Source organism: Pagrus major, chromosome 11 (assembly GCF_040436345.1).
Source record: "Pagrus major chromosome 11, Pma_NU_1.0".
Lineage (NCBI taxonomy): Eukaryota > Metazoa > Chordata > Actinopteri > Spariformes > Sparidae > Pagrus > Pagrus major.
Genome location: NC_133225.1, coordinates 22980460 through 23008449, shown reverse-complemented (window position 1 = coordinate 23008449; position 27990 = coordinate 22980460). Strand labels below are relative to the sequence as shown.

Genomic DNA, 27990 nt, shown 5'->3' with positions numbered 1-27990 from the left:
ATTCTTTATTTTTTTACTGTCAGCAAACCTTATGAACGGACCAAACCAACATAAATTGATCCTAATAACAAGCATTGTCTGTGTATCAAATATTCCTCTGTGCCATAGAGCTCCACCATTGTCCAAAACAAATCAGTGAGCCACAGTGTTATTCTGGCTGACATGTTGCTTCATTACCATGAAAACAAGCACTGTAGTGTATTTTGAGTCCGACATTCATCACCCTGTTGCTGTAAATATTCACTAAGAACACAGAATGTCTAGTTTGGGCCCCGACATACAGTATACACAATTGACTCCAGTTGTAGTAATTGTTGACTGAAAGCTACAATCCCCAACTGTTCTATGTCTTTTTTAAAAAAAGAAATGACATGTTTGTGATCGAGTAAAATGTATCCAATCAGTGGTAATAAATCAGCCTGAGGTTGAGCGCCACAAACAAGGAAGAGACGTCAGAAAGTATTGAGAAACTGACAAACCCACTCTAGGTTTGAGTGTGGTTACTTTTTGACAAGAACACTATTGAATGTTATCAGTCCCCACATTTACAAACAATTAATATGCTGTTTATAGTTTTATTAATAACTCACATAAAAGATGTATGTGTTATTCCAGGTTAAAGACTTGAAGGAGACACAACATTCAAGTCAGTTTTAATAATATGGCTGATTATAGGTCTGCAACTAACAACAATTTTCACTTAATTAATCCCTTAGAGTTAGGGTTCAGAAAATGGTGAAAAATGTCTGTGTTTCCCAAAGCCCATGATGATATCCTGAAATGTCTTGTTTTGTCCTCAATTCAGTTAACCTCCACAAAGCAGAAAGAAACCAAGAAATAATAATTTTAACAAGCTGGAATCTGAGAAATGTGAGTTTCATATCTTAAAAAAATACCCAAACCGATTAATCAACTGGAATAGTTATACTATTAATCACTGCAGCTCTAGCTCATTGTATGTCAACACATGCAAATGTGCAAAGGTGTACTGACGAGTCCTTCTTCATCTCGACTGATACAGAACTACACGTGTAGATTCCTGATTAAACCTGCAGTGATGAGTCATCTAACAGCACATTATAGAGCTGCAAACTCACAGACAGTCTTCTTCAAGTGTCTTTAGGTGCCATAATGTATTCCTTAAGCCTTCTGTGAATGAAAATCCTTCATGTCTGATATATGCAAACCCCCTCTTCTCTCCCCTCTTGGTGATCTCTTTTTCATCAATTAAGTTGACCGTTTTGGTCACGCACGATGGAGTCCATTACCATGACAATGAGGGGAATGATGGGAGAGGAGAAGGGGGTGTACGGGGAGGTGTAAAATCTGTAAAACTTTCTCATGAAGACTTCTGAAGGCCACTGGGAGCTGTGGGGGATCTGCTGAAATTTGTTAAGGGGGATGGTAAGCAGCAGGGAAATTATCATCTTATCTCAGTAAATCAAATGCCAACATTGCTCTGTTGAGGGGTTCAGATCTCTGCTTCCCTCCCTACCTCAAACTGTTCATCACGATGGTGTTCAGGGCCATTAAACATTATGACTGTTAAAAACAGGTGTGCACCATGATCTCCACTCTCAAATGTCAAAGCAAAACAAATTTAAGAAAATAACATTTGCTGTATATTTGACGCCTAAGCATTACCCCTCCAAAACACTTGAAAATTAAAATGGCCTTAAAAAGCTCTTTAGGAAAGAACATATTAACAAGGGTCAACGATTAAGTTCAGCCAAGGGTCAGCTCTTTCAGCACGGAGACACTGCAGGCTTGCATGTGTTGTGTAGACGCAGGCAAGTGTTTTCTATTCTATTCTATGCTATCCTAACAAACTAGCTTTTGTATTTTCTGCAAAGCATTGAAAAATCTTAATTTAAAAACATGATTGAATGATCTTGGCTGTAGCTTCAGTGATGACTCTTTCTGTGCAGTAGTTCATCCTAAACTTGCATTTCTTAATACACTTGATATTGACAAATTGGTCACTTTATGTTCGATTAATTAAATGGGTCATCAGTTAAGTCATAGGATAAAGACAGCACCTCCTTATTAGGACATCATGTTTTTCCTTAAAATTGTGCCAACATCTGAATGTGGAACAGTTTGAAAGAAGAACAGATATAGAAGTATACGTTTATCTTATTATTTGCCAAAGCAAAGTCACTGTCACTCTTTTTTTAAATTTGTAAATCATTTAAGCCAACCATAGTTTGTGTCAGAGACGCAATTCTCTTTTTGTTAAAAAATAGTGAGAAACAAAAATCTATGTTAAGAGCCATCCACACCAAGAACAACAACTATAACAGTAACTGTGGCGCCAACCATGTGCTGCAGAAGTTGCTGTGTCGGCAGATTTGGAAAATGGATATTGATGACCTGTTACTGCTGTACATTGTGCAGATAAACAAATTGATTTTGATTGGCTGTCAATGTTTCTAATGTATATTAAATACCAAAAAGTGATCCCAACAATATTGTTCACTGTTGTTGTTGTGTGGACTCGACCATCCACTTGAGTTAGAACGATTTTTTAAACGATACACTTACTATTATGGTTAGTGTTCTTTGTTTGGACAACCCAATGTGCACATTTTAATTTAAATGAAGTGGGTTTCTTTTTCATCCATTATTCATTTGTTAGACCTCTTTGGCAGCAGGCACTGTCTATAGCATGATCAAATAGCCTTGCATTTGGCACAGGACTGAAACATTTTCATTGTTATTTAAGTGGGATTTATAATTATATTGTTGTATCCATAGTCAATGTCTGAAAACATGCTTAAAAGTTTAGCTCATAGAAGAAAAGTTTTTATTGCCAAGCCTAATAATTCAGATTCAAAGCCAAATCTGGCCAACAGGGCACGATTTGTTGATCCCCAACAATGTCGGCTTGTCTTTATTGCTGCTCCAAGAAAGTCTCAGAGGTTTCTGAAAAAATAAAATGTAAGAATAATGTGCCTCGGGTGAGATGAGGATATTCTGGTAATAACACAAAAGGTTTTCAAAGCTTCACTGTAGGGACGTGTAAAATAGAACGAGGCCTGCAAATCTCTCCTCACATTTTATGCTGCTACTGTATCTTTGGCACTCAGTCTGTTAGATAACTGATCAAAAAATCTCTTCATTTCTACATTACCTGAGCCTACTGACACAGTTTTCCACTATAATCATTGCGTTACTTGTGTGTTTTATGCAGAGTTTGGTCTATCTAACTGCTCTCACTTGATTCTAATTAGAAGGTTCCACAGACTTCCCCTCCGGCTTGTATGAAACTAAATACAGGCGGTGAGGAAACGTGGGCTGAACTAAACTCTGCGCTGAAGGGTTGGCTTCACAGCTACGTCACTTCAACGAATAAAAAGATCTTCATCTGCCTGTTTGCCTTAAATGTGCTGTCAACAAAATGACAGAAAGAACGAGACTCAAGGGCGACAAGGGATCTCTGCTGAAAGTTCATCATAAACAAAACCATGTATCCACAATTACAAGTTCAACTGTTAGAAAAACTGGCTCTGTTATATGTCTACAACCAAGGACCTCATGATACCAACATCAGCCCACGATTGTTGCTTTCCTTGTGCTATGGTTAGACACAAAAGGGCATTGCTTTCAAATAGCAGGAACGATAGATGACTGACAGCTGTCTCTTTCAGTCAGACTGCTCACTGAGTTGTCTGTGGTCTTTGCTTTTGGTTTTCAAACTTGATATGATATGACATTTCTGTTAAAATTATCCACTGAAATGGGATTATGAATAATTTAGAGGCATAAAAAGCCACGTGACTAATAAAAAAGACAAATGCCACTATTAAAAAAGAAAAGTCGAGAAGTGGTGAAGAGAGTACTAAAAGCACAGACTGAAATAGAAGAGTTGCCTTGATGGACTCTGTGCTACGGCAGGATGCATTTTCTACCTTTGAGGAAACACATAAAAAGAGATGCAGACTGGTGTGAACCGAGCACAAGTATCAAAATTAGTAAACAGGTTGCACCTCTCTTCTCTAACATCCTAGGGGAATAAAGGTTAGATATTCATGCAAAACCTGCAAGCAACCTGTTTATCAATTTGAGCCTGAAGGACAGTACTATACCTGCATCAGGGAATCAGCTGACTGGAACAAAGAACTCATTAATTTAATTAATCGTTAAACAGAAATCATTCATCCTCATGACGATGAGACAATGTTTTAACAATATAGGATACCGATGATGCAGACTACAATGTGAAATCAGTTTTAACTAATATGTTCCTTCTTCTACACCTCTGTGTTTTACTTTGTGGGTTTTTCCATCCAATTTCAGCATATGTGTAACCAGGAAAGTGAAGTGTTGCTCAGCTTGGCACAGCCTTCATAATACAGTACCTCATTATCTGGCAATGTCTTGGTGCCTTTAGTTCTGGCTATTTGTCAAATCTGCCTTTCTGTCTGAGACTATCCAGTGTCTGAGGACATTCCTGCTCTGTAATGCAGCCCTTCAGTCATTTGAAACGACGGTACTGATCAGAACAAAAGAGAAAACAAAAGGCAGCTAAAGCTGGAGTTATGCTTCGCTGATGGTTAAACAGGTTGGTTAATATTCTTAAATATACAAGTGGTGATGGTCACTTGTGTTTAATGTTCGCAGAGATGTTTATAGTCTATATCATAGATAATATTTGTGCTGACGTACATGTTGTCTGATAAGCCCGAAATGAAAACAGGTGAATGACAAAAAAAATATTTTTTATTGGAGCATTTGCAAGCTGACAATGGATAATTCAAATACAGACTGCAAATAATTCAGCTCTGTGCACGACGCACTGTAGGTGCCTTACATCAGGCAGCTGTCGAAAGCGAAGCTGAGAAAATTCCACCCCTGCATCAGACAGTATATCACCGAGCCATCCAGCCGGCCGACTGACTGGTCCGTCAGTGCTGCTGTGAGTTTAGCTGACTCACAGAAACTTTTTCTGCTGACTGGGCAGGTTGAGCAGAACAACAGTCCCACAGCAGAGAGGTGTCAATAACATCAGGAGCAGGTAACAGCAGCCTGTCATCACTGATGGCTCTGGACCAAACTGCTGACTGGGTCGGTCTGAGAAATTCACCTCTGGCATTCAATGTTTTATTTTGCCTGCTGTGTTACAGAGGAGGAAGGATGGCCAAGATAGATAGTTCCTGGAAAAATGCACTCAAAATGTAATTTTAACAGTGATCATTTGAATAATATTGTCATATAACATGGTATGGTTTATTTATATTTATTCTATATATATATATATATATATTTATTTTTAATTCAAATGAGGAACAGGTTAAAGGAGAAAATACATTTTGGGCTGTGAATTTTTAACCTAAAAAAATCAAGGTAATTCATCACATGGAGCAAAATCTCTAATGGTTGACAAAGTTTTACCCACACCAGAACATGGAAACAAATATAGCAACTGTTATATGGACTATCTTGGCTCTTAAACTAACTTGGCACAGAGCAGATCCACGAGGAATGACTGAGAACCAACAAAAAGGGCAGAAGAAGGAAACAGGAGCGGAGTGGAGGAGGGACAGAGTGCGAGAAGAGGCGAGAGAGGGAGGGAAACATGGGATGAAGAAAAAGTTCCACACTGTGTTTACCGTTCTTCACCCCAAGAGAAAACACCATGACTCAAAGTGATGGGAGGGAAACAGCACTGGCATCATTAAACTGAGAAGCAGGCAATAATAAAAACCCACTGGGCGTTGTTTGTGTGCACACACTCTTGTATCTGCAGGCGAAAAAAGGAGGTTTTTCTAAGAAGAGAGGATAGAAGACGATACTGCACAGCTTCAAAACACAACAGCTTGCTGATCTTTACTGTTATTCTTTTAAATAGTTTATTTAAATCCCCTTGGATATCATGCAGACAAGAAAAAACTCTTCATGGTCGAATTACCACTGCAGAGAGAGAATGAAACAGTCTGTACTGAGAGGAGAGATGGGAATATTATTAAAGACCCTTCAACAGGTCACTGAATCCAAACATTTTCCAGTTATGTGGAATAAATTTCTACTAACTAAAATCCCACCAGAATGAGGCTTCTGTCTGCAGTGAAGCAGTCCAGGCACAAATGCACAGTGGTGTCTCAACTTTAAAGATATACCATACCATTTATTCTATTATTTAAAGCAAAGTGATCCTCAAAAGCGTCAAAGAGTCTCATAGTGTCCCAACTGCAAACTTTGCCCTGATTCTACGCATGTTTTGAGTATTTAGTGTTCACACTGGAAAGGTGATAAAGTACAGTCATAACAGTCAGAATGCTGACTATAAAACCCTCAGTACAAATTTGAGCTGTGGGCCCCAACTTACTTTATTTATGATTTTTTGCATTGTGTCTTCTGTATATCCTGTTGCATTTAATGACCCATCAGGACTCCAGTGCAGCTCGGGCCACATCTTTCTGTCCAGACCCGACTGAGTCAGAGAAAATAATAACTGAGCCTCAGCCGTACTTGACAGGCTTTCTCTCCTTTACATCCGGACCCGACGCAGTTTATGTAAGCTTACCCTGTCACACAAAAAGATGTTCTTTGCACCTAAATCTAATACTAAAAAGTATATACATTCATTACTCAGGACCACTACAAACTGTCTTCATTTCTTTAACAATTCTGTTGTTGAATTAGAAATGTTCTAACAGGTCATGAGACTATGATTTTGTCTGAAAAATATATTTTCCATTTTTTCCCCTTGTTTTTACCGGCTCTTGGAAAGAACAGCCTTGGTTCTTTTCCACACAAGGTTAGTATAAGGCCATGCTGCTATATGCCACCATACGAATAGTTTGAGGTGACTATCAGATAGCATTTTTCCTTGAAATGTAGCTACTTATCCAGGTAGATGCCTCCTTTCTCCAACCTAGGGAAAGAGCTGTCAATGAGCACAGCACCAGATTTATTTGAATCGCTGAATAGAGATGTTTCATATGTCAGACTACATAGAAGCTACGTTAAAGCCCTCATCATGTCAGTAAATGCTGCGCTTTGGTGGTGCATATTCCTACATTTCAAGGTACTCAAATTACCTCAAACAAAGTGCCCTGCATTAAACTGCCCTGCGCATTTGCTCCTTTTGTTGGTTGGATTATCCATTCCTGACAAGAACCAGTTCAAGGAGGTGTCACAGAGCATGCTGAAGAGCTAGATTTCCACATATACGACAAAAACAACTGACTTTTCTATCATCTCTCATGAGGAAATTCAATTTCCAAAGAATAAGTAAGCATCAACAATCCTTGAAGCAATTATATTTATAAGACTTAACAGTGCTTTAATTCATTGAGAATGTTCTTAATTATAGCTGATGGGCTTCCCCCTGTGGGCCATGAGCACAGCTCTTATATAGTTAATAGGAAAGGACAGCGTGCTATGAGGATGCTTTGTGAGCGGCTGTGAATGTTCTTGAGCCAAACAAGAAGAAGCTTGTGTGACTTGTTCCCAAGTGGCTGTGCTGCCTAATTAACTGAAAGGGTTGATTTGTATTACACAGCTATTTGTGTCTGAAAGCAAGCTTGGAGGGAAACACAGTCATGAATATGCAAACACACATCCAGGCACATAAATAAGACACAACATTAAATGATCAAGAAAATTAAGCTGTATTTCAGAGGTTAGCACTGTGATAAATCCAGGAATTGTATCTGTGATACAGAATCACAACAGTTCTCTAACCTCATCTTCCTGCTTGACTCAAATTCTGCTGCACTGTCTGCATGCTTCCCTCCAACCAGTCTGCTCCCATTTTCTTGCTTTTTCCCACTTGCCTTACTGCCTACAGACTTGCTTGTTTGCTACACATCCTACAGCACAAAAAGGGCAATATCAACAGCTCACAGATAAAACAAACAAACAAACAAACGTGTGTACGACTGTATAGATCAACTAACAGCTGAAATGACCAGGCACAGAATATTATTCATGCTTATCGTCAGAGTTTGGAGTAGCACTGTCTTGTTTAATGCTCATAGAAACACCTCCACTTGTCTACTCAGTTTCAGTTTTAGATTACAGGAACACAAAGAAAAGATGGACCATCATTTAGACTAGATCTTCAAGGTTTTTCAAGCCAAGGACCCCTTAGCTGATAGAGGGACAGAGCATGGAGCCCCTACTACAAATATTGTAAATAATCTTTTTGATTATTAAACTGGGCCTTGAATAATGTGGCCTATAGAGCCATGTTTAAAAAAGTTGGCAGCAGTGGTAGTATATCCAATCTGGGGCGTACTATTATTGACATTTAAGTTTTTTGTAAAAATAAAACCTTCAGAAATATTATCAAACATTACTTTGGCGGCCCCAAACAGTAACTCCAAGGTACAAACACCTGGATAAAGGGATCAATAAGGGGAAAGAACAATCTAACCCTAAAGAATCTTAAATGTCCTCAAATCCTCCAAGCTATTTGTGCTCATTGTCCTACCTAAATCCCATTTCTGTGTCTGAACTTGCCTTATTTTAGTTCAACTGTTAAAATATTACTGAGTATTTTTCTGAGTCTGATGAGGCAAGGAGAAGAAGTAGGACACACCTGAAATAGATGTACCAGGTGTGCTGGGACAGAGCGGAGAGGAGACAGTGAGGATAGAGGAGACAATAAGGTAGAGAAAGAGACCTTGTAACAGCTGACAAAGTCAGTGGGGGATGAGGATGGTGTTGAGGGGATTTAAGAGAGATTTCCCTCCTTCACTTTACACATCTGTGGAAAGTTGCTAATGAGGCCATTAATTACTGCACAGATTAAGCTAAATAACGCCATAATTAGTGTTGCTATATTGAGTTAGCAGTTTATTAGGTACACTTGTAAAAGCCAAATCATTCTAACACATTATACTAAATCGTAACTTTGTGAGGCTCATATAGATCACCTTTTTTTTTTTTTTTGACACACCATCAGAGGTGTTGATTCAACTCTGCTCATTTTTGATGATACAGTTAGAGGTGGCAGTGTTGTACATATGAAATCTGAGGAGTCATAAGGGAACACCTGGTGCCAGAATCAAGTGTCTGTCATATTTCTGTCAAGGTTTTGTGTTTACAAAATTGTGACTAGGTGTCAAACCTCAACACATTCTGATCTAAATATGTCCTTATCATTGAGCATTGGAGATTGTCATCTATGGTAAGCTGACTGATTAAATGCATGGTCAGAGTCACAGAGTACTGTGCGTTCAGAGAGAACAACTAGCTTATTTTAAAAGCAGTGTGATTGCACACGTCATTGGAAAAACACAATTAAACGCAAATTTGCACAGTGGTGGCTGTGGCTCAGGGGTAGAGCCAGCGTCTTGTTATCGGAAGGTCGCCTGCTCCATTCCCCTGGTCTGCATGTCTGCATGGGCAAGATACTAAACCTCAAACTGCTCCTGATGTGCTGATCGGCACCTTGCATGGCAGCCACCGCCATCAGTGTATGAATGTATAAATTGCTGTAAATCGCTTTGGACAAAAGCGTCTGCTAAATGCCCTAAATGTAAATGTAATGCACAGACTCTGATGAAGACACACATGGTGTTGAAACATTAGTCACTGAATAAAAGTTTGTTGCTCCAGTATACTTTGGACTGTGTTCCTGAAGTCTCTGTTAAGTGCCTTGCTCTGAGAGCACCGGACAGGCTTTTAGCTCCATGTGAGGCAGCTGAAACTCCTTCTTTTTTCTGCAGATTTGAAAAGGGTCTGCACAAATACCAATTATCAGTAATCAAGGAGAATAATAACCAATATAAATTTGTACAAAAAATGTAAATCTTGGGTCAACATCTAGAATAACCAGTGATGAAATGCACCTTAGTATAATACTGAACTTAAGTACTGAACAAGTACAATTTTGAGGTACTTTACTTAAGTATTTCCATTTTCTGCTTCTTTATACTTCCACTCCGATACATTTATTTGATAACTTTAGTCACTAGTTACTTTGCAAACTTAAGATTTTTCAGTGGCGATAGGCTATTACTTAGACTTAACCAAGTAGACTGTGTTGTGGGCAGGACATGACACATGACAGGACATGACTACAGAGAGAGATATAATGCTGCATCAGTATTGCTTTTTTAAATTAACTTTTTTTAATCAGCAATCGGACTTCAAAACAGATAAAATACAAAACACAGATAACGATAATCGAAAAACTGATCAGGCTGATACCCAGTAAAGACACGTCCGTCTGAGTTTAAACTGTTTCAACTTGAGTGTACAGTTTGAGCTCATGCGAGAGCTTTATAAATCTGTTTCATGGACGAGACAAAAGGAAAAATGAAAAGAGACTGGAGGAGAATAATAAAAAGCGAGTTTCTGGTGAGTTCCAAGTCTAGTCAGAGGCTGAGCTAGACACATACAGACACACTCCCACATATATGGTCAATTTTTAGCTAGCTGACAGCTAACATCTGCACAGTTAGTACGTTGTCTATTTGGGTTGTTTAGTTTTTGTGCGGTCAGATAATTCCTGATCATAATCAAAAAACATTTCTAACTTCAAACTATTTTTCATTTGAATACAGTTCTTGATTTAACTCTAACTTATGAAGCCATTTGGTATTATTTTGTTTAATCAAAAAACATTTAACATACAAGGTCTGCTTTTTCCAACTCTATCTGACAATGCTTCCAGAATGTTCTTGAAATAAGTAATAACTAGTAATGTAAAAGCAAATTAAAGCTGTTTCAGAAAATAGTCAATTTACTGAATGAGATTTCTTTTCCATGTGGCAGGAAATAAGCAGAGGGCAGAACACAAATCAATCTCCATTATTGCAAGTGTGCGGAGGAGGAAGACAGCGAGTGCTTCCTGTGCGAACCTGACAAGCAGCAGGGAGCCTGAAGCTTAGCCGCTTGACTGGGAATATAAATGAAAAGCTCAGTGACTCATGGTTCAGCTATAACAGGTGAATAAGTAATATGTGGCAGTCAAAGCTCAAGGCATTCAAGCTTAATGTAGTCATCGTGGGCATGTGTCCCTCTGCATAATCTCCATCATTATATTTACTAATTACCAGATATTATCAAGATCACTTACCCAGAAGTTATTCTGAAAGACGGCCATCTTCACTCAGAGATTCACAGCAATCTGTAAAAGAGGTGGAGAAAAAAAGAGTAGGGCTGCATTAAAGAAGGAGGCATTACGACCGAACACTTTTGATCTGCCTAACCTCCATTTTCTCACAGTGCTTGTAAGAATGACGTGGAAGATGCCTTTTGTGTTCCTTGTAATGATCTGTAAAATGTTTACGTTCAGACTTTTCTCTGCCCTCTGACAATAAACTGCAGTTTTACAGTCTGCACAAATTGCACAGACACAAGCTCCCATAGACTCCTGACTTCATAGAAACCCCTGAGACACCTTCAGTGTAGGAAGTGAGCTCCTGAGGGAGGACACAAGAGAGCTTAACAAATCGCTTCAAAGGATAAACTCAGAGGAAGGAGGGAGCTGAGGAAGGAAGCAGGGAGGAGGAGTGACAGAAGAGATGGAGGAGGAGGGTGAGGGAATACAGGGGAGAAGAGATAAATCGATGGAGGGGAGGAAGGCAAAGGTAGCCACCAAGGAGATGATCACAGCTTGTGAAAACTGCAGTGCTTGGCTCTGATTGGCTGAGTCACATACTGTCACAGGCTGCTGCTCATTGGCTCACATCTGTGACCACATATTTCATATCTGCTGCCTGAATAACACCACAAATCAGAGGTTTATCTGTATAAACAGTAAATATGATGCATTCACATTTGTATATATTGACATTTCTATATGTGTCATATCAAATTCACATTACATGTTTATGACCCGACTTTCATATCAGTGGGTGGTGAGGATGGTGGTAGAGTTACAGGCCAGGAAGGTGGCAAGACAGTGTCTGCAGTTCAAGACTGCATTTAATCATTTCTTAGTGTGATACCACTGGATATTTTTAAATGAAATCTTGGGACAATTTGGTGTTTGGGCACCAAATAACAGGTATTTGAAGCCACAAATTTTTAACTCTAACCGAGTTGTTTTTGTGCCTAAACATATACAGACCATAAGCACAGCGCTGTCACAAGATACAATTTAAAATCCAATGTTAAGAAACGTAAAGTTGCAACATAAAGAAATATCAAGTGTCAACATATCTGTGGTTTGCAGAAACGTACATTGCCAACATTTTATTCTTTACTTTTTGATAACATTACACCATGACATTTTTTTAAAAGCAATAAGCCATCATAAGCCATATCAAATGGGGTTTTCACACCAGCTAAGAGTTAAAGGATTAATAATCTCTAATACTACCGAATTAGATTCATCTCACACTTTAAGCTATCAAACGTTTGATTCTAACCTTCAAAGTCACAGAGATGGCAGATCAGAAAAACACAAAAAAAAATCTGCTCAACTGTTGAAGTTTTACCTGTCGTGAGTGCAGCATTTTCATGAATTAGATACTTTAACTGGCTGCTGGGAGGAGGGAATACACTGCAACAGCAGCTGAGCATACACCTTTTGACCCCCATCACACACACGGACACACACACATCACAAGCATTGGAATTCGGTCTTGCCCTTTCCAAGAGACTCCATAATGTGACCGTGTTTCCCCAGGGCTGCCCTCATACAGGGTTCCTGTTATCTGGTATTCTGCTGACATGCTGTGTGTGTGTGTGTGTGTGTGTGTGTGTGTGTGTGTGTGTGTGTGTGTGTGTGTGTGTGTGTGTGTGCGCGTGCGTGTGCGTGTGTGTGTGTGTGTGTGTGCTGACAGCAGCCCTTTCTCTGTGTTGGCACAGTCTCAGCTCAGGCCTGGTGACCTGGCATCATGCAGCAGCGACACACAAAGAAGCAAACACAGCAAGACCTACTGTACACACACTTCCTCACACTCTCACACACACACCTCACACCTTGTTAATTAGCTCAGCAGTGGGACTGGAGGCCCTGCAGACAGCATTCTGTTTGGCAGAGCAGGTTAGTCCGGCACGGGAGGGAGAATGGTACAAAAATTGTAGTAGCTAGGTGGTTATTCGACATACGTAGCAGAGTGATCATATCCTGTGATAGTTTTCCAGATTAATGTTTCGAAGCAAACTGTAATTAAAACCTAACAAAATTAGTTAGTGAAGTTTTTGTCTGATACGTGTGTAAGTGTTCACAGGGTTTGATAAGATTATTGTGACATAAATTTCTTCATATCATAAGCTTTTGTCCTGGACCACCTCGTCAACATGATGCTGCCCTCCAGTCAAAAATGTGTTTTTCTTCTTGTTCCTGCAGTTGAATGTTTGAGCTTCGCAGTGAAGAATGATGTATGTGCACAGTTTTACACTAGAAGGTTGTTTTCATATTCATGGTTCAAAGTGTACATTTTCTCTGTGCTCATTCAAAATCCAATTTAAAGGGACCCGTGAACATGATTTAAAAAACTTTTGGAAACAAATCCTGGTCCAATATTTATTGTACACCGGTGTGATGTGGAAACTGTGAGCCTTCAATGCACGAACACTCAGACAGAGTGGACTTTTCGTTAAAGTAGGAGACATCTCCTGAGAAATAGTTAAACTTTTGAAATGACACATATTTGCACAATCATAGAGTAAGGACGTTTCTAATGAGGGGGAAGGACAAGGTTTTAAGGTTTAAGATGATAGAACTTCTTTCAGCAACACATTAATAGTCAAAGTACAGCTTTTTTTGTACATCTTAAATCATGCCTGGTGACGATCTTTAAACAGAAAATGTAGGTAAACTATGGCTAACTAACAGTATTATAAAAATCATTTCTTTAAATGCGAGTTAATGATATTTCATTGCTTATGCTGGCTCATTTCTGTCATTTTTATGTCCTGATTAATACAGTGTTACCACCAAAACATTTTTGACCTCTGGACTAGACCTGGTCATTTGATTGGTTGACCTATTGGTTATATAGCATCAATTATTGTAGCTATTCTTTAGTTTAAACCACATGGGATTCAGACAATTAATTCAGAGAAAAGCGTGAGTAAGCTTGGATCTGTAACAGATTCAGAACGTCAGTAATTCAATGTATTATTTCCCAACTGTAATTTGTATACAATATTTTCTAATAATAATAGTAAACTTTTCAAATCAAAGAGTGCTTCACATAAATAAAATGAAATAAAAAAACTCAAAAGAGCGATAAAATAAACAAGAAGAGCAAACTTCAAATTTTAAATATACAATAAACAACTAATTAAAGCCAATAAAATAAGCAGGCAAATTAAGATATGAAATCAGGATATGCTTTCTGATAAAAGTACGTTTTTTGGAAAGAACAACTTCAGAAAGTATTTTTAATATTTAAATGTTCTCAAAGTAACATTTTGATAAAACAAACATAAACACTGAAAAAAGAGTTAGAGACCATTCATTCACTGAACATAACAGTGTAATTAGTTTAGAAAAGTATCACTTAACCGTAATGCAGAATTTCAGACCAGCAGAAGACAAAACACATACGTGTCTTTATATCAGTGTAACGAAATGTATAATTACTAATTTGATTGATCATGATATTGACATTAAATCAATATATTGACAAGCTCTACAGAAACATACTTTAAAATACACAAACTGAAGCGGAATGCCAAACTGTGAAGTGAGATTTCTGAAGGCCACCAGCTGGAAATTGCTGTCTGGGCAGATTTTCATGGCAAAAAAACCCATGCAGAGGGACATGATCCTGATCAAACCACCAGATGGTTATCAGGGGAGCAGAAAGAGGGGGCAGATAAAAACAGACACACCGGGATGGTGAGGGGAGACAGAAGCCACTTGTTTTCTTCTTGTGACAACCTGGTGCGCCATATTGAAACATACTGTAGATCTGAGCTGATTAGCTATTTGTTTTAATCCTTGTGGTTTTGACACAGTACAATCCAGAAACACAAAGGACAGAGAGGTGTGCAGTGGGACCCCATGTGGATAGCAGCTACGGTGGGATGTATAGAAGTAGCTGACATCCAGCATTCTCCATCTGGTTCCAACTAAACGTTCAGCTGATATCAGCTCTGAGGCAAACAAAGCCCCCAGAAGAAGTGGGACACGCTGTGACCTTGATTCCTCTCAAGATCATTTTTTATCCATAAATTAAATGCCTGCACAGACTTCGGTCTTGCTGTGTGTCCCCACATGCACATATGGTTAAACCACAGCAGCAAATCTCAACCTATAAATACTAATACACACAGGAGACAGCTCAGAGCATAATTTTGGGTTGCTTTTGTGCAATGTTCTATGTGCCACAGTGTCTGCTATAAAAGACAGGAATTAAGGATGTAGTGTATATTGTAGTGGCTAATATATTATTCTCCGATGACAACAGTGAGAAAATTAAATTATTTTAAATTTGAGTCTGCCTGTGTCATATCCAAAAAGAAAAACACAAACTAGATAGTCAGAAAAAGTTGCCATTTTTGCAATTTTTTTGAATTGTTTACAAAAGTTGTACAAAGAGTGGAAAAATAAACTGATCAACCCTAAAACTTAGCGCTTCAAGCTTGAACCATCACAGATTTTGTTTCTTTCAAAATGAATAGATTATTGCTAGTGGGATATAGCCATGGTCTCCAAAGAATCAGGCAACAAAGATGATTCAAGTGAATCAGGATTCTTAGAAAATCCGTCTGGTTGTCATTGCAGAAGTAAACAAGGACCAGCGGGGAAAAAACTCCTACACAGAGCTCAACATCTGTAATAGTCTATCCAAATCAATTTCCTAGCTTTTTTTTATTAGCTTTTACTTTTCAAACAGTGAAGGTGCAGGTTATATGAAAGAAAGAAGACGGTTGTTCCAAGATATATTCAAAAAGAAGCAGAGACCAAGATGTATTCAGTCAGTTTCTCAAGCAGTAAATCCAGGGGACCTTAAGCTGCTTCAGAAGATGAAAAAATGGTCACAGAAAAGATCAGTCTTCAGGCGTTCTCATACAGAGCAAGAAGCAAGAAGGTATATCGCTTAAATACCCAATATTAATCATTTTTTTCTTCATTGATCAATTAATGCATTTTAGCAATGTATCGAGAGAAAAAAAATCTAAATTCTCTAATTTCATTCTAAATATGAATATTTTCTGGTTTCTTTTCTCCTTTCATAGTAGGTGCTGGTAATGTGCCAAAATTGCAAAAGAAGAAGTCGCAGTAACTGTTAGCTAGATAGCAAATGCAATTGTTACACAAACTTTTTGTACAGTTACACAGCCTCTCTCTCCACCTCCCTACTCTCGTATTACAAGTGTTACTCATTTGACAAAAAAGACCAAATTAAAGATGAATTGGACTGATAGCATCTTTTATTCAGAATTTCTGTATATATTGCGAAAATATTGTTTTCGTGAATTAATTTGTCCACGTTAATCGTCACGTGAAAATCTGATATCAGTCCTAGTTGCAGTCCTATATGAGGATGGAATAATAAGCAGGAATAACAGTCCTAAATGCTGATAAGAGAGCTCAATATTGCCAGCATGCTAACATGTTCACAATGACAGAACTAACATGCTGATGTTTAGCAGGTATAATGTTTACAGTGTTGACCTATTTAGTGTAGCATGTTAGCTTGCTAGCATTTGCTAATTAATATCAAAACAAAAAAGTACAGCTGAGGCTGATAGGAATGCCATTAGTGCTAATGGTTTTGCAAATTAAAATGTTTATCTGATGATGGCCCTGAACTAAAAGTCAGAAGATCACCAAAGTTTTTTTCATCTTGAGGGGGACATGAATATCTGTACCAGATTTAACGGCAATCCATCTAATAGTTGTTGAGATACATTTTTTTAGAAATCATACTTTCTGCAGTTATAAGCAGCCATTATACCTATTTCCCCCATTTCCCCTTAAATGCAAGCATAATTTAAAGTACTATTTATCCAGGTCTTGTAATCCTGTTTCTCTGCCAATCTGTTTACATTCAGTCATGCTTGATCAACCCTAGTTTTTTATGCTAGTAAATTATGTTTGACAGGTCAAAGAGTCACACAAGCAGACAGACGAGCAGAGAGAGACAATGGGTGGCAGCACAGTCAGACAGATAGTAAAGTTAATGAAGAAACACACAGTTTGAGGTGAGGGTAATATCATCAACAGACAGAGAGACAAGCCAATCAGACAGAGAGACAAGCCAATCAGCCTTATCAATAGAGACACACTAACCCATTCTCCTGCTCTCTGCCATCCACACACTGCCTGACAACACACAGATGGCTGCAATGAAAAATCAGGACTTAGGAGAAGCAGATGGAAGGAGTAAAAGAAAGTGAAATACACAGACAAAAACTAGCCACAACCCATTTAATTTCTGGAGGAAATAAATGGTGCATCCTCTCCGCCCATGCTAAGCATTTCTGGTTTTATTTGCTTTCCTCTTTCTTTGGCCAGAGATGGATCGATAAGCAGATGTCCCCCTGAAAGTGGGGGGGTATATCAACACAGTCTCCCATCTCCTCAATACCTCCACCTGCCTCTCTCCCTCCTCTGGGTGAGATGAGAGATGAGAAAGGTTGAACAGGAATTCAGAATTACTCCACATGTTGTCCGACCCAACACTGCCAGTAACAGCGCCGGAGAACAACTTCTACCTCTGTCTCAAAGAGCTAAATAAAAATGGAACTGGGTTAAAAGTAATGACACAGCCGAGTGTGGAATAAAGACACTTCACTAACCTCTGAATGGGCACATTTGTCACAAGCTCAGGGAGCAAAGCAAGAGGGAGAACGAAAGTGACACAATGGAATAGAGCAAAATAGAAAATAGAGGACTATGAGGTGAAAAAAGAAAGGAGTGAGGAGTGAGTGGGTGGCCAGAAGATAAAACTAATACTGTCATATTGCAGAATCTGACAGGTAAACATAAACAAGCCTCCAAAACAGGTGAAGCACAAGATGAAAATATGAGACAAAAACTAAAGTGATATAGTGGCTGTGGGATGAGTAAGATTTTAAAAAGTGTTCCATAAAACATAGAGCAAAAGAGTCAAGGCCAGGTCTAAGAGAGTTACATTCAAACATAAAAAAGATCAAAGTTGGATTAGTACAGGCTATATTTTTTTGTTTTCTTTTGTGAAAAATGGTTATCTAGTCTAGATTACAAACTGAGGGAGCCCATTTGTGTTGAAACAGTTACATGATTACATGATTGTCAGAAAATTAATTGACAATAATCTTCATAATTGATTAAAAATGTGCAATATGTAAGAACTGGCCACCTGTGGTGTTGTACACCAGTAGCACAGGAATGACAGGGACGAGCTGGGGCTAGCTAGTTAGCATGCTAACTTCAGTATCTCTGCAACACAATACATTTACGTCATAATGTCTAATCGGTTATTTCTTCACATTCTGTTGATAATTTGAGATAATTTTGGAATTTTTTTTAACTAAAATTCTACAGCCAAACAAGTGTGCACACAGTGCAGCGTTAAAGGTCCAGTGTGTAAGATTTAGGGGGGATTTAGGGGGATTTATTGGCAGAAATGGAAAAAAAACTATTTTCTAGTGAATTATCACCTGACACTAAGTTTTGTTCACTAAAAATGATACATCTACAGAGGGAGCGGGTCCTCTTTGTAAATGAAACAATGAAATGAAATGAAACAATTAATCTATCAAAACAGGTGGCAATCATTTTACAAACTTTTGATTGACTAATCAGCCAATTGTTGCAGCTGTTTTTAACATTTGGGGTTTTGGACTATTGGTTGGACAAAACAAGTCATTTGAAGACAATTCCATAAACCTTAGAAAACTGTGATGGACATTTTTCACCATATAAGTCAATTAATCACATCATTACTATTTGAGATACCAAAAAAGCTCTCAGCTGTCAGTGTATTTCTAAAATGCAGGTGTGAGGCACTAAGAGAGGTAGGACAAGGACAAACAGACTGAATTTATGGAGCAGCTGGAGCCTTAAAGAGAACTCCACTGCACTGCAGATCAACTATTCTGTCCCTCAGTATTAGTTTTGAACCTGATTTGGCGAAGCGTGGAGGAGAGATCATTTTGTGTCAGGCCTAATTTCCCCTTCACCGCCACCGACAGTCTTCTGCACTTTCTCTGCCACATGTACCAGCATGAGATGACTCACTGCTGTGGCTGGTTATTTAGAGCTAGACTGTGGATGTTTAGTACTTCCTTTCATGAAAATAAAACCAATGTGGGTTTATACGATCAGCCAGGCTCCACTGTAAGCTTTCAGTACATCTGTACTGATGGCATTCAATTGAGTTTCTCTTTCCATTAGTCAGAAAAAGGAGCATAACAAATTGCTTATAACTGTACACATGTTGACTTTCCTTCAAATTTTTCTCTCTTTCAACGCCTAAATTCACCTGTCTGCATCATCACCGCTGACTTGCATGACAACACAAACTCCAGGGGGCTCCGTAGTGGGGAAACGCTTGACCTTTAGCTACAACATATGGTGAACCACAAAGGTCAAATAACAATGATTCAAAGCTTTCAGTGGATCTCACGGTCTTCTTTCAGTCAATGGAGCTGGCTCAGGAGTCATCACATGACCTCAATCTGAACTTCGGGTCACATGATAGCAAGTGGTCGTATACAAGGCAGAGCACAAAGCCCTCTGAAAATCAATCAAAACATTTTTTTAAGGCTTTACTAATTATCTTTATTTGCAATTAATTTGCAGATAATTTTTTCCAATTTGTAGAAATAATGTAAATAAAAAAAATGCCCACTATAATATCCAGGAGCAAAATGTGTCATCTTTAATATTTCATGACCAGCAATTATTCAGTTTACTATCATATATGTCCAAACATTTGCGATTGTCAAAAAAAAGTTGCTGATGAATTTTCTGTTGACTGACTGATCGATAAGTTGACTGCTCTTTTTGGCTCTTCAACTATAGATCAATCACTCAACTCAAGTCATTTATCAGGCACAAAGGCCAAACATTCTCTGTTCCAGCTTCTCAGATGTGAGAACTTGTTGCTTTTCTCTGTTTTGTTTCACTATAAAGTGAATATCTTTGTGTTTTGGACTGTTGGTCTGCAATTTGACTCTAGAAAGAACATTTTCATTATTTTCCAATATCTTAAAACAAAACAGACTAATTGATTCATCGAAAAAGCTGCATAAATCAGTTAATAAACTTACGTATGAAGCTAAAATATAGATCAGATCAACTGTCTGCATCAGACCCTGTTCTTACTTGATTCATTGAGACTATTTTGAAGACAAAGTTGTTTGCTACACTCAACAGCAACAACTTCACAGCCTACGAAGCCAAATGCATCGACAAAAGCACTAAAACACTAAAACCAGAGCCTGCACTTAACCATGACACACTGAAACCAACAATCACATCAGCGCCAACTTGATGATAGAATTACACCCTGTATTTAATGACTAAAGCAGCCTCAAAACACTGCACAGACCGATTCTCTTCAAGCGATAAACATGCTGCTTGGTGAACGTGTGCCCGAGCCTTCAGTGACTGAGACCGAACCAGAGAAACAGTGAGGCAGCAAACACAATAGACAGGAGGCAGTGAGAGAGCGAGAGAAGCAGAGTGATAAACACAACCCAGGCCGTCAGCTCCCCATTGTCCTGGCCTGAATGTGCTTTTGTCACTGCAGCATACAGCCACACAGTCCAGGCCAGTCTATGACAACGTGCCAGGCGGGCATCACTTCCAGGCCCTGGCATGACCAGCGGTGTGAGAGCAGAGTGAACAGCATGACAGCAAACACGTCGACATCTACACACAGCTCAAGATGAGAAGTACAGCTGTGAAATATGACAGAGTAACACTACAATATTTTTAGCTACCCATCAAAAAGATATGAGTTTTTTCTCTTTTCTGCAGGCACTTGCTTGGCAAGCTATATACAGCATACCTGATATTTGTCATTGATTCAGATCTAACTGTAAACAAACATGTTGCCCTATATTTTTCTATTTTTCTGTGATGAAAAAATGATCTTACTCTAAGTCATTGCCAAGTCTGCTCTGGTATTAAGCCAACTAACAATACAATTCGTCTAGCAACTAACAGTTAGTTGCTTGTTTTGTCTGACCAACAGTCTAAAACCCCAAAATATTACATTTAACTGATGTGAAACAGAGAAAAGCAGCAAATCCTCATGTTTGAGAAGCTGCTACAGGCAGAGTTTTGGCATTTTTGCTCGAAGAAATAACTTAATTGGTTATCAAAAGTGTTGCAGATTTCTGTTGATGACTGCTGACAACCAGCACTACTCACCTGATATCTATGATAATACAAAGATAAAAGATCCGACAGCATGTAACACAAACCAAAAAAGAGGCTAATAGTTGTTTTCTTAATTCATTGATGTATTTTCAAAATATTCTGGAGCACAGGCTGACATATTCCAAATTCTTGTTCTGTCTAACATTCACCCAAAACCAGAAGATATTTAATTAACAATGATAAATAAAAAAAAGGCAGCAATTCCTCAGCTTGAGAAGCTGCAACCAGCCAATGTCTGATACTTCTGCTTGATAAATAACTTGATAAATAACGTAATCTATTATTTAATTGTTTCATTAATTTTCAGCCGATTGATTAACTGTCTAATTGTTTCAGCTTTAGTTATCTCATATCTGTTCTGTGAATAATGAAAAGGAAAAAGATGAAGCAGCATTTTAAAACAAGCTATTATGAACATCATTATGCAGTCCAACAGTAAATACAGCTTACGTCATTAAATTCGAAGTTCCCCTCCGCAGGGCTGATTCCTTTTTAACTCTGAGGTAATAAAAGTAATCTTAAATTGAAATCACCCTCCATGCTCCTGTTTAGCAAGTCAACAAAATCTTTTACTTGATCATTCACCTCGCCTTATAACATAGCAGAAGATGAACCAGTAACCCAGAAATAGATCCAGGACCAGAGCCAGGGTCCTCCATCCTGCCCCAGGACCCTCCCATCTGCTGCGAGGAGACCTTGGCTGGGCTCATTCAAAACCTCAGGCATGGGTCATGGTTTTACAAAGGGGACTTGTACAAGATTTCACAGCAGGGTGTCACAGGTTGTCACCTCAACTTTTAGACGTGCAATCATAACATTACAAAATTTATGATGACAGAAATGCATTGCACTGTAAACAAAGAGCTCTGAATTGAAAGTACAAAGAATTTTGTTTATGTATTCATTACGTAACAGATTAGCTGTACCATTTCCTGCCTCATGTTTCCTGCCTCTGGGTTCTGCCCTGCTTGGCAAAGACGAGGTAAGGCCTTGCAGCACTCTAGCCTACATATGAGAGGCTTCACATGTATAATTAATATTTGTCATTGGCACCATACAATGTGTTGTAGGAGAGCCAATAGGGAAGGAGGGAGGCAGGATCACAATAAGTAAAAGTAAGCAGATCCTTTGGGTCAAGGAGAGCGAAAGAGGAGTCATCAGGGATGATGAAGAGTCCAGCTTAACTATGCATGGCTGAAACAAGCGTGTGCACATGAGCGGTGTTGCTTGTTTGAATATTCAAGTTAAAGGACTGCTGCTCAGCAGGTTGTTGTCAGATAAAGCGTTGGCTCTGCATGAACATCTCGTGCAATCAAATATAAATGCAAAACAGGCAGCTCTTATTCAACTGCTTCTTTCTTTTCTGCTCACCTCACCCATTATTTTCTGTCAACCTCCACTGCTGATGTCTGCAGAGGTAAAAGCACCAGGCTTTATATAAGAGTTTGGGGTTAAGTAATTGGTCGTGTGCTACATGGCTGTGAGGAGACAGCCAGTCAAAAATGCTTGAAGGGGCACTTTTTCAAATCACCTGTGGCCAGCCTCCTCACTTTTTGTGACCGCCTAAATGAGAACCTGTAACTACATATCTAAGCTGGAGTGATACCAAAGTGTGCCTTCTCATTGTTTCAGACAGCATTTCTATTCATTGTGCTGTAAAAGCACCAATATTTTCAAAGAAAACAACTACATTTTATTATTTGACTAGCACAAAAACAAAAAGTACCAGTGAATCAAAATATAAATATCCAAATAACAGTCAGTCTGAAACTGTAACACTGGCCACTGTGGGTTTAGGGAAATCATGGGATTTAAAGTCAAAATAACTTTGCATAATTTAAAATAAATCTCTGTATGTTACCACTAGCATCTCAATATATCCAAGCTTGAAACTGGATGTTAAAGTGCTTGTGCAGACAGAGCAAACCCTCTCCTCGTTGAAACATTTACCACACTGTCATCACCGGTGTCTTGGTGCTACTGCGAATCCAGTAAACATGTCACACAGTGTAGGATCACTGTTGAGATATTAGTAGAACGATGCAGTATGTTACCATGCAATATTCATCATAATCTTTGGTATAGTGACAGCGCTACCATCTAGCCTAGAGCTCACTCACTGAGCCAACGCGATGTCAAAGCTTTCCATAGTGTCTCAAAGACATATTAGATCTTCACATTTAATATTCAGTGTTACATTTTAGGTTTCTGGTGCACTTGTCCACCAAGCCATTGACGACTTTAACAAAAGCTAATATTCATGTAACAGCAGCATCACAAGCAGCTATGTAAGTACAAGTCAGTAATGGATAGTTTAAACAAGACTGGGTCCCTTTAGCTATGCTAGTGGTTCTGTAAGGCCAAAGACAAAAAGGTCTGAAGATCACAAATATTCACAGATGTTTACACCAGTTTTTATAGTCATCCATCATTTCACTATTTAGTTGTTGAGAAATTTCAATCAGAACCACTAATGTCAACCTCATAACTGCGTAAGAGGAAAGATCATGGTATCACCAAAGTCATGAGGCTTCATCCTCTGGATACCATGACGGTCTATAGACAATTTATAATAATGCCACACCGCTATGGTGAGGCACTTCAAAATTTGATGCGAATCAGAGGATTCAGAGGGCTGCGATGCAATCATGAAACAGTTATTTCTGATTTATTTTTCCTCAGTGTGTGAGTACATGCTACTTTTAAAAAAATAGCACATTTCTAACTAGAATAAAAATCAGTCAAGCGAATACCTTCACCAAGGCCCAACAGTCCCCTTTGTCCTCTCTCGTACACACCAGCCACCAAGATATGCCTGACTTTTTTCATCAAGATCCAGTCAATATTCACTGAGAAATTAACCAAAATGTCGGATGCCGGATCTGTCCCTTTATCTGCAGCTGCACCAAAAGTTTAAGGGGTCTATTCTGGGCCGAGATCGATCCTCCCTCCAAGTTTCATGGAAATCTGTTCTGCAACTTTTCCGTAATCAACCAACGGACATGAGTGAGAACATTACCTCAGGGCGATAATCCAAAATTAAAATAAACAGATAAATCTGCTCACACTGATCCATCCTTAACACAACTCAAGAAATAGCCTCGCCTAGAAAACTTCCACGTTTACTTCCATTATATTTCACCATCCAGTTGTTTCAGCTGTAAGAAGTACCCAGCCCTGTCTTACAGGCGATCATAATGTCAAGAATTTGGTTTTAAAATTTTAATTATTGATTTGACTAGAATCACAATGCATCTAAAAATTGATTTTTCCCTACTCCTAGTGGGTAAAAACAAGTCTGTATCTCAGCAGCATGAAGGTATAATCAATAAAACAAACCGTAGAATTCACACAATTAGAATATACTATCTTTATTCAGGCCAGTATGCATGTCCTTATCTGTAGAGATCCAATTTGTGTTCAACAGTAAATATAATCCTACCTATATATACAGTACATAACTGGTGAGACTAGAAAACAGCCTTTGGTCAGTGAACAAACACTGATCGTCAAGAACAACCCAGCGCCGAATGACTTGCCAAGATTGTGAACTGAGGAGAGGTGAGAAAACACAACTGTTCCCAACACTGTTGCGCTTTTTTTTTATTTAATGATAGTGAAACCCCCTCTCTTCACTGTGTTTCCTTTCACTCCATCCCACTCACCCTGACGAGAACGGTCCTTCTCCTGTTGAAGTCAAGGCACCAGGGAGTATGTTGTTTACTTCTTTGATATCAAAAGACCTAGCTGCATTCAACTCTCAACCCTTGACATTTGCCTTCAGAGGCAGAAAGAGAAAAACAAAGCTGGCTGGTAGACAGTCCACTGTAGCAAAAGAAGACAGCTGTGCTGCAGTGTGGAGATGCAAACACTGTGGCTTATGCTAAAGCTGCCTGTAAATTAAACATCTTTCAGGCAGTTACAGGGGAATTCCAGTCTGGTTGCTTTGGTTGACGTGCACCTCCCAAAAGTGATGCAATGAAGCAAAGTGCCTACCTGAAAGCCTCAACTCACCATAATGCTAAGTACTACTATGACTTTTGAAGATATTTTACCTAATGATGGTAGAATTATACTCCTGGTGGACAAATTTGAATTTGAAAGTAACTCTACATTTTGCATTGTTACATTTGATAGCATACAGCAGAGAGTAACAGGAAATGTGACAAGCAAATAGTCCCTAACCAAATTCGAATTAGGGTTGTTGTGGTCATAGACAAGTAAGCCACTGAGAAAACCCCAATATGTATTTTACCATAAATGTTGTAATGTTTGCAAACATTAGTGATATCTGAAAACATTAACTACTTCAGTTATTAGTCATATTAAAAGACCTACAAGTCAATTTTAACAGACTGTATCTTTTAAGTTGTGAAACAAAAGGGCTTGTCTGGTAAATTAGGATCCTTCCTGTAATGTTATTGCACTACATTAAGACACTTTTGTAGTGCTGTCAATTCAGAAATCTACAGTCGGATAATACATCATCATATTATGGTATTTCTTACCAAAAGCTCTGCTTAATCTGATCCTCCTGAGTAGAGGTTTGTTGCATCAGGAGTGTCTCCGAGTCGAGTCCCATTATCCAACAGAGGCAAACAAAATACTTGTCATACCTCTAAGAATTCACATAGGATATCTAGGACAGACCTGTTCATATTTGCAGGCATGAACAGCTTTCTCTCCATCTAACCTAGAAACCCCATAATGGCTGTCTGATCTGTGATGTCTGGGAGTAAACCCAGAACTGGTTCTGAATCAGTTTGTGGACTTGTTGAGTTAGCCTGAGTGTTTCATCTGCATGGCTGATTACTGCCAATTTCAGCTTGCCACAGATGTATCATCATATCATGGCATACTGTATGTTGGATAATATGTGACAAAAAATTTCAGTTCAGTAGAGCTGCAACGACTCATCAAATAGTTAAGTGAAAGAAAATTGAACGCAAACAATTTTGATAATTAAGTTGTTTAAGTCTTTATTCAAGCAAAAATGATAAACATTTGCTGGTATCAGCAAATGTTTTTCTTTGTTATTGCTGATGGTAGGTAAGAGTTTGGGGGGTTCGGACTGAGCTGCAATAATTAGTCAATCAAAAAACAATTGAATCACCAGCTATTTTTGATAGTAAATAATAATAAGTCATTTTTTAAGCAGAATTGTCAATCCTTTGCTGCTTCTTGCTTCTTAAATGTAAGAATTTGCTGCTAATCAATAATGAAAATTTGAATGGCACTCAGTAGAATTCATACCTCTGCCAAGGCACAACAATCAAGACTAATCCAATATCAAATCAAACATATTTAAATCCGCTGGATGCAGTCACAGATACCAGCCACCTTAATACACATTTTTTTCATCAGGATGTTAAAGAAAGTGAGATCTGGCTCCGCCCCTTTATCCGGACCTGCACCAAAAGTTAATGGGGTCTAGTCTGAGCTGAGATCCATCATCCATCCTCAAAGTTTTGTGGAAATACATTCAGTAGTTTTTGGGTGATCCTGCTGACAAACCAACTAACCAACCAACAAATGGACAAAGGCGAAAACATAACCTCCTTGACAGAGGTCACAATCGTTAATTGATATATTTAAAACACTGCTAAGTTTTTGTCAGCTGTAAAATATCCACTGAGTACATATTTTGGTCACAATTCTTGGAAGTATATATATCACTATAGATATAATCATCAAAAATCCTGTAGGTCTCAAAGTCATAGGTTCACATGATTGTACAAACTTGTCTGAATCCTGACCACAACAGACAACCTGTAACCAGTGAAATTCAGTGATATCCATTTCAAATGACAAGCTGACAGCCTAAAAATGACTCTAGGTTAGCATCAGATGGCAGAAATATCCTGTGAGTGGGAGCCAGTGTCAGCTGGATTTATGTCAGTAGGACTTATATCAAAATTCAGTTCAAAACAACCCTGCCCCACCTTGGCAGATGATGCTAATACTCCTTCTACTGAAACATATTTTTGGTTTGTCGGAGTGAAGTTTAGATTCTGGATTCACATTATACATTAAGCTGACACAATTCAATGTCTGCCGTAAGTTTCTCCTTCAATGTTAGCTAAATGGCCCTCCGTTCAAATGTCAAACAAACGTGTCTACTAGTGCTGCCAGTTTCAATTCAACAATGTCACAGCCATGCATGACCAACTCGATATTTGTAATAGCGTAGCATTAGCACAGTCTTTCGAGACAATTTCTGAATTATATTTATATAAGAGAAGGAGGTAAAAGGAGTAGGAATAATGTATTACCTGTATAGACTTTTCCAGCAGCGGTTATAGTACATTTTCCATCCCCGGTCTTTCGGCAGCCACGGTCCCGCACTTGTGTGCACCCTGAGCGGTTTGATCATAGTAGTAGAAATTCACCAGACACTTTCCAGTGTGCGCGAGAGCTCCCGCCCAGCCCGACGCTGATTGACTACTCTGTCCGTCAATCAGAGAGAAACGTGTAGTAGGCATAGCAACCACAAAAAGGTGGGTCTTAGAGTGTATACTAGCAGCCCATTGGGTATTTGTTTCCAGGGTAACACCCACCAAATACAGAACGTATAAACGAGACCTGAAGGACGTGGCTCTCTCTGACAAGATCACACAAAGGGTTAGCAAAGTTCAGTCATTAATAACCTCTGTAACACACTGTAATGTAGAATTAATGATAGTACAAGAAGAGTTGGGAGTTTTGGACTGACTCATTAAACAAAAAACTAATCACCAACTATTTTTGAT

General features: G+C 38.7%; 1 protein-coding gene across 2 annotated transcripts in view; it reads right to left on the bottom strand.

Moving 5' to 3' along the window:
• fcho1 (FCH and mu domain containing endocytic adaptor 1) overlaps positions 1–27617 on the bottom strand; it is a 65671-nt gene extending 38054 nt beyond the window's left edge. Inside the window, exons 1-2 of one of the 2 annotated variants that reach the window (XM_073476274.1) lie at positions 27514–27617; positions 11036–11086 (exon numbers count right to left, since the gene is read on the bottom strand). In XM_073476274.1, coding sequence (XP_073332375.1) covers positions 11036–11062 — 27 coding nt within the window. In that variant the 5' untranslated portion in view covers positions 11063–11086; positions 27514–27617. The remainder of the gene's footprint in view (positions 1–11035; positions 11087–27513) is intronic. The other variant, XM_073476275.1, reaches the window with a different exon arrangement.
• Between the last annotated feature and the right edge of the window lie 373 nt (positions 27618–27990).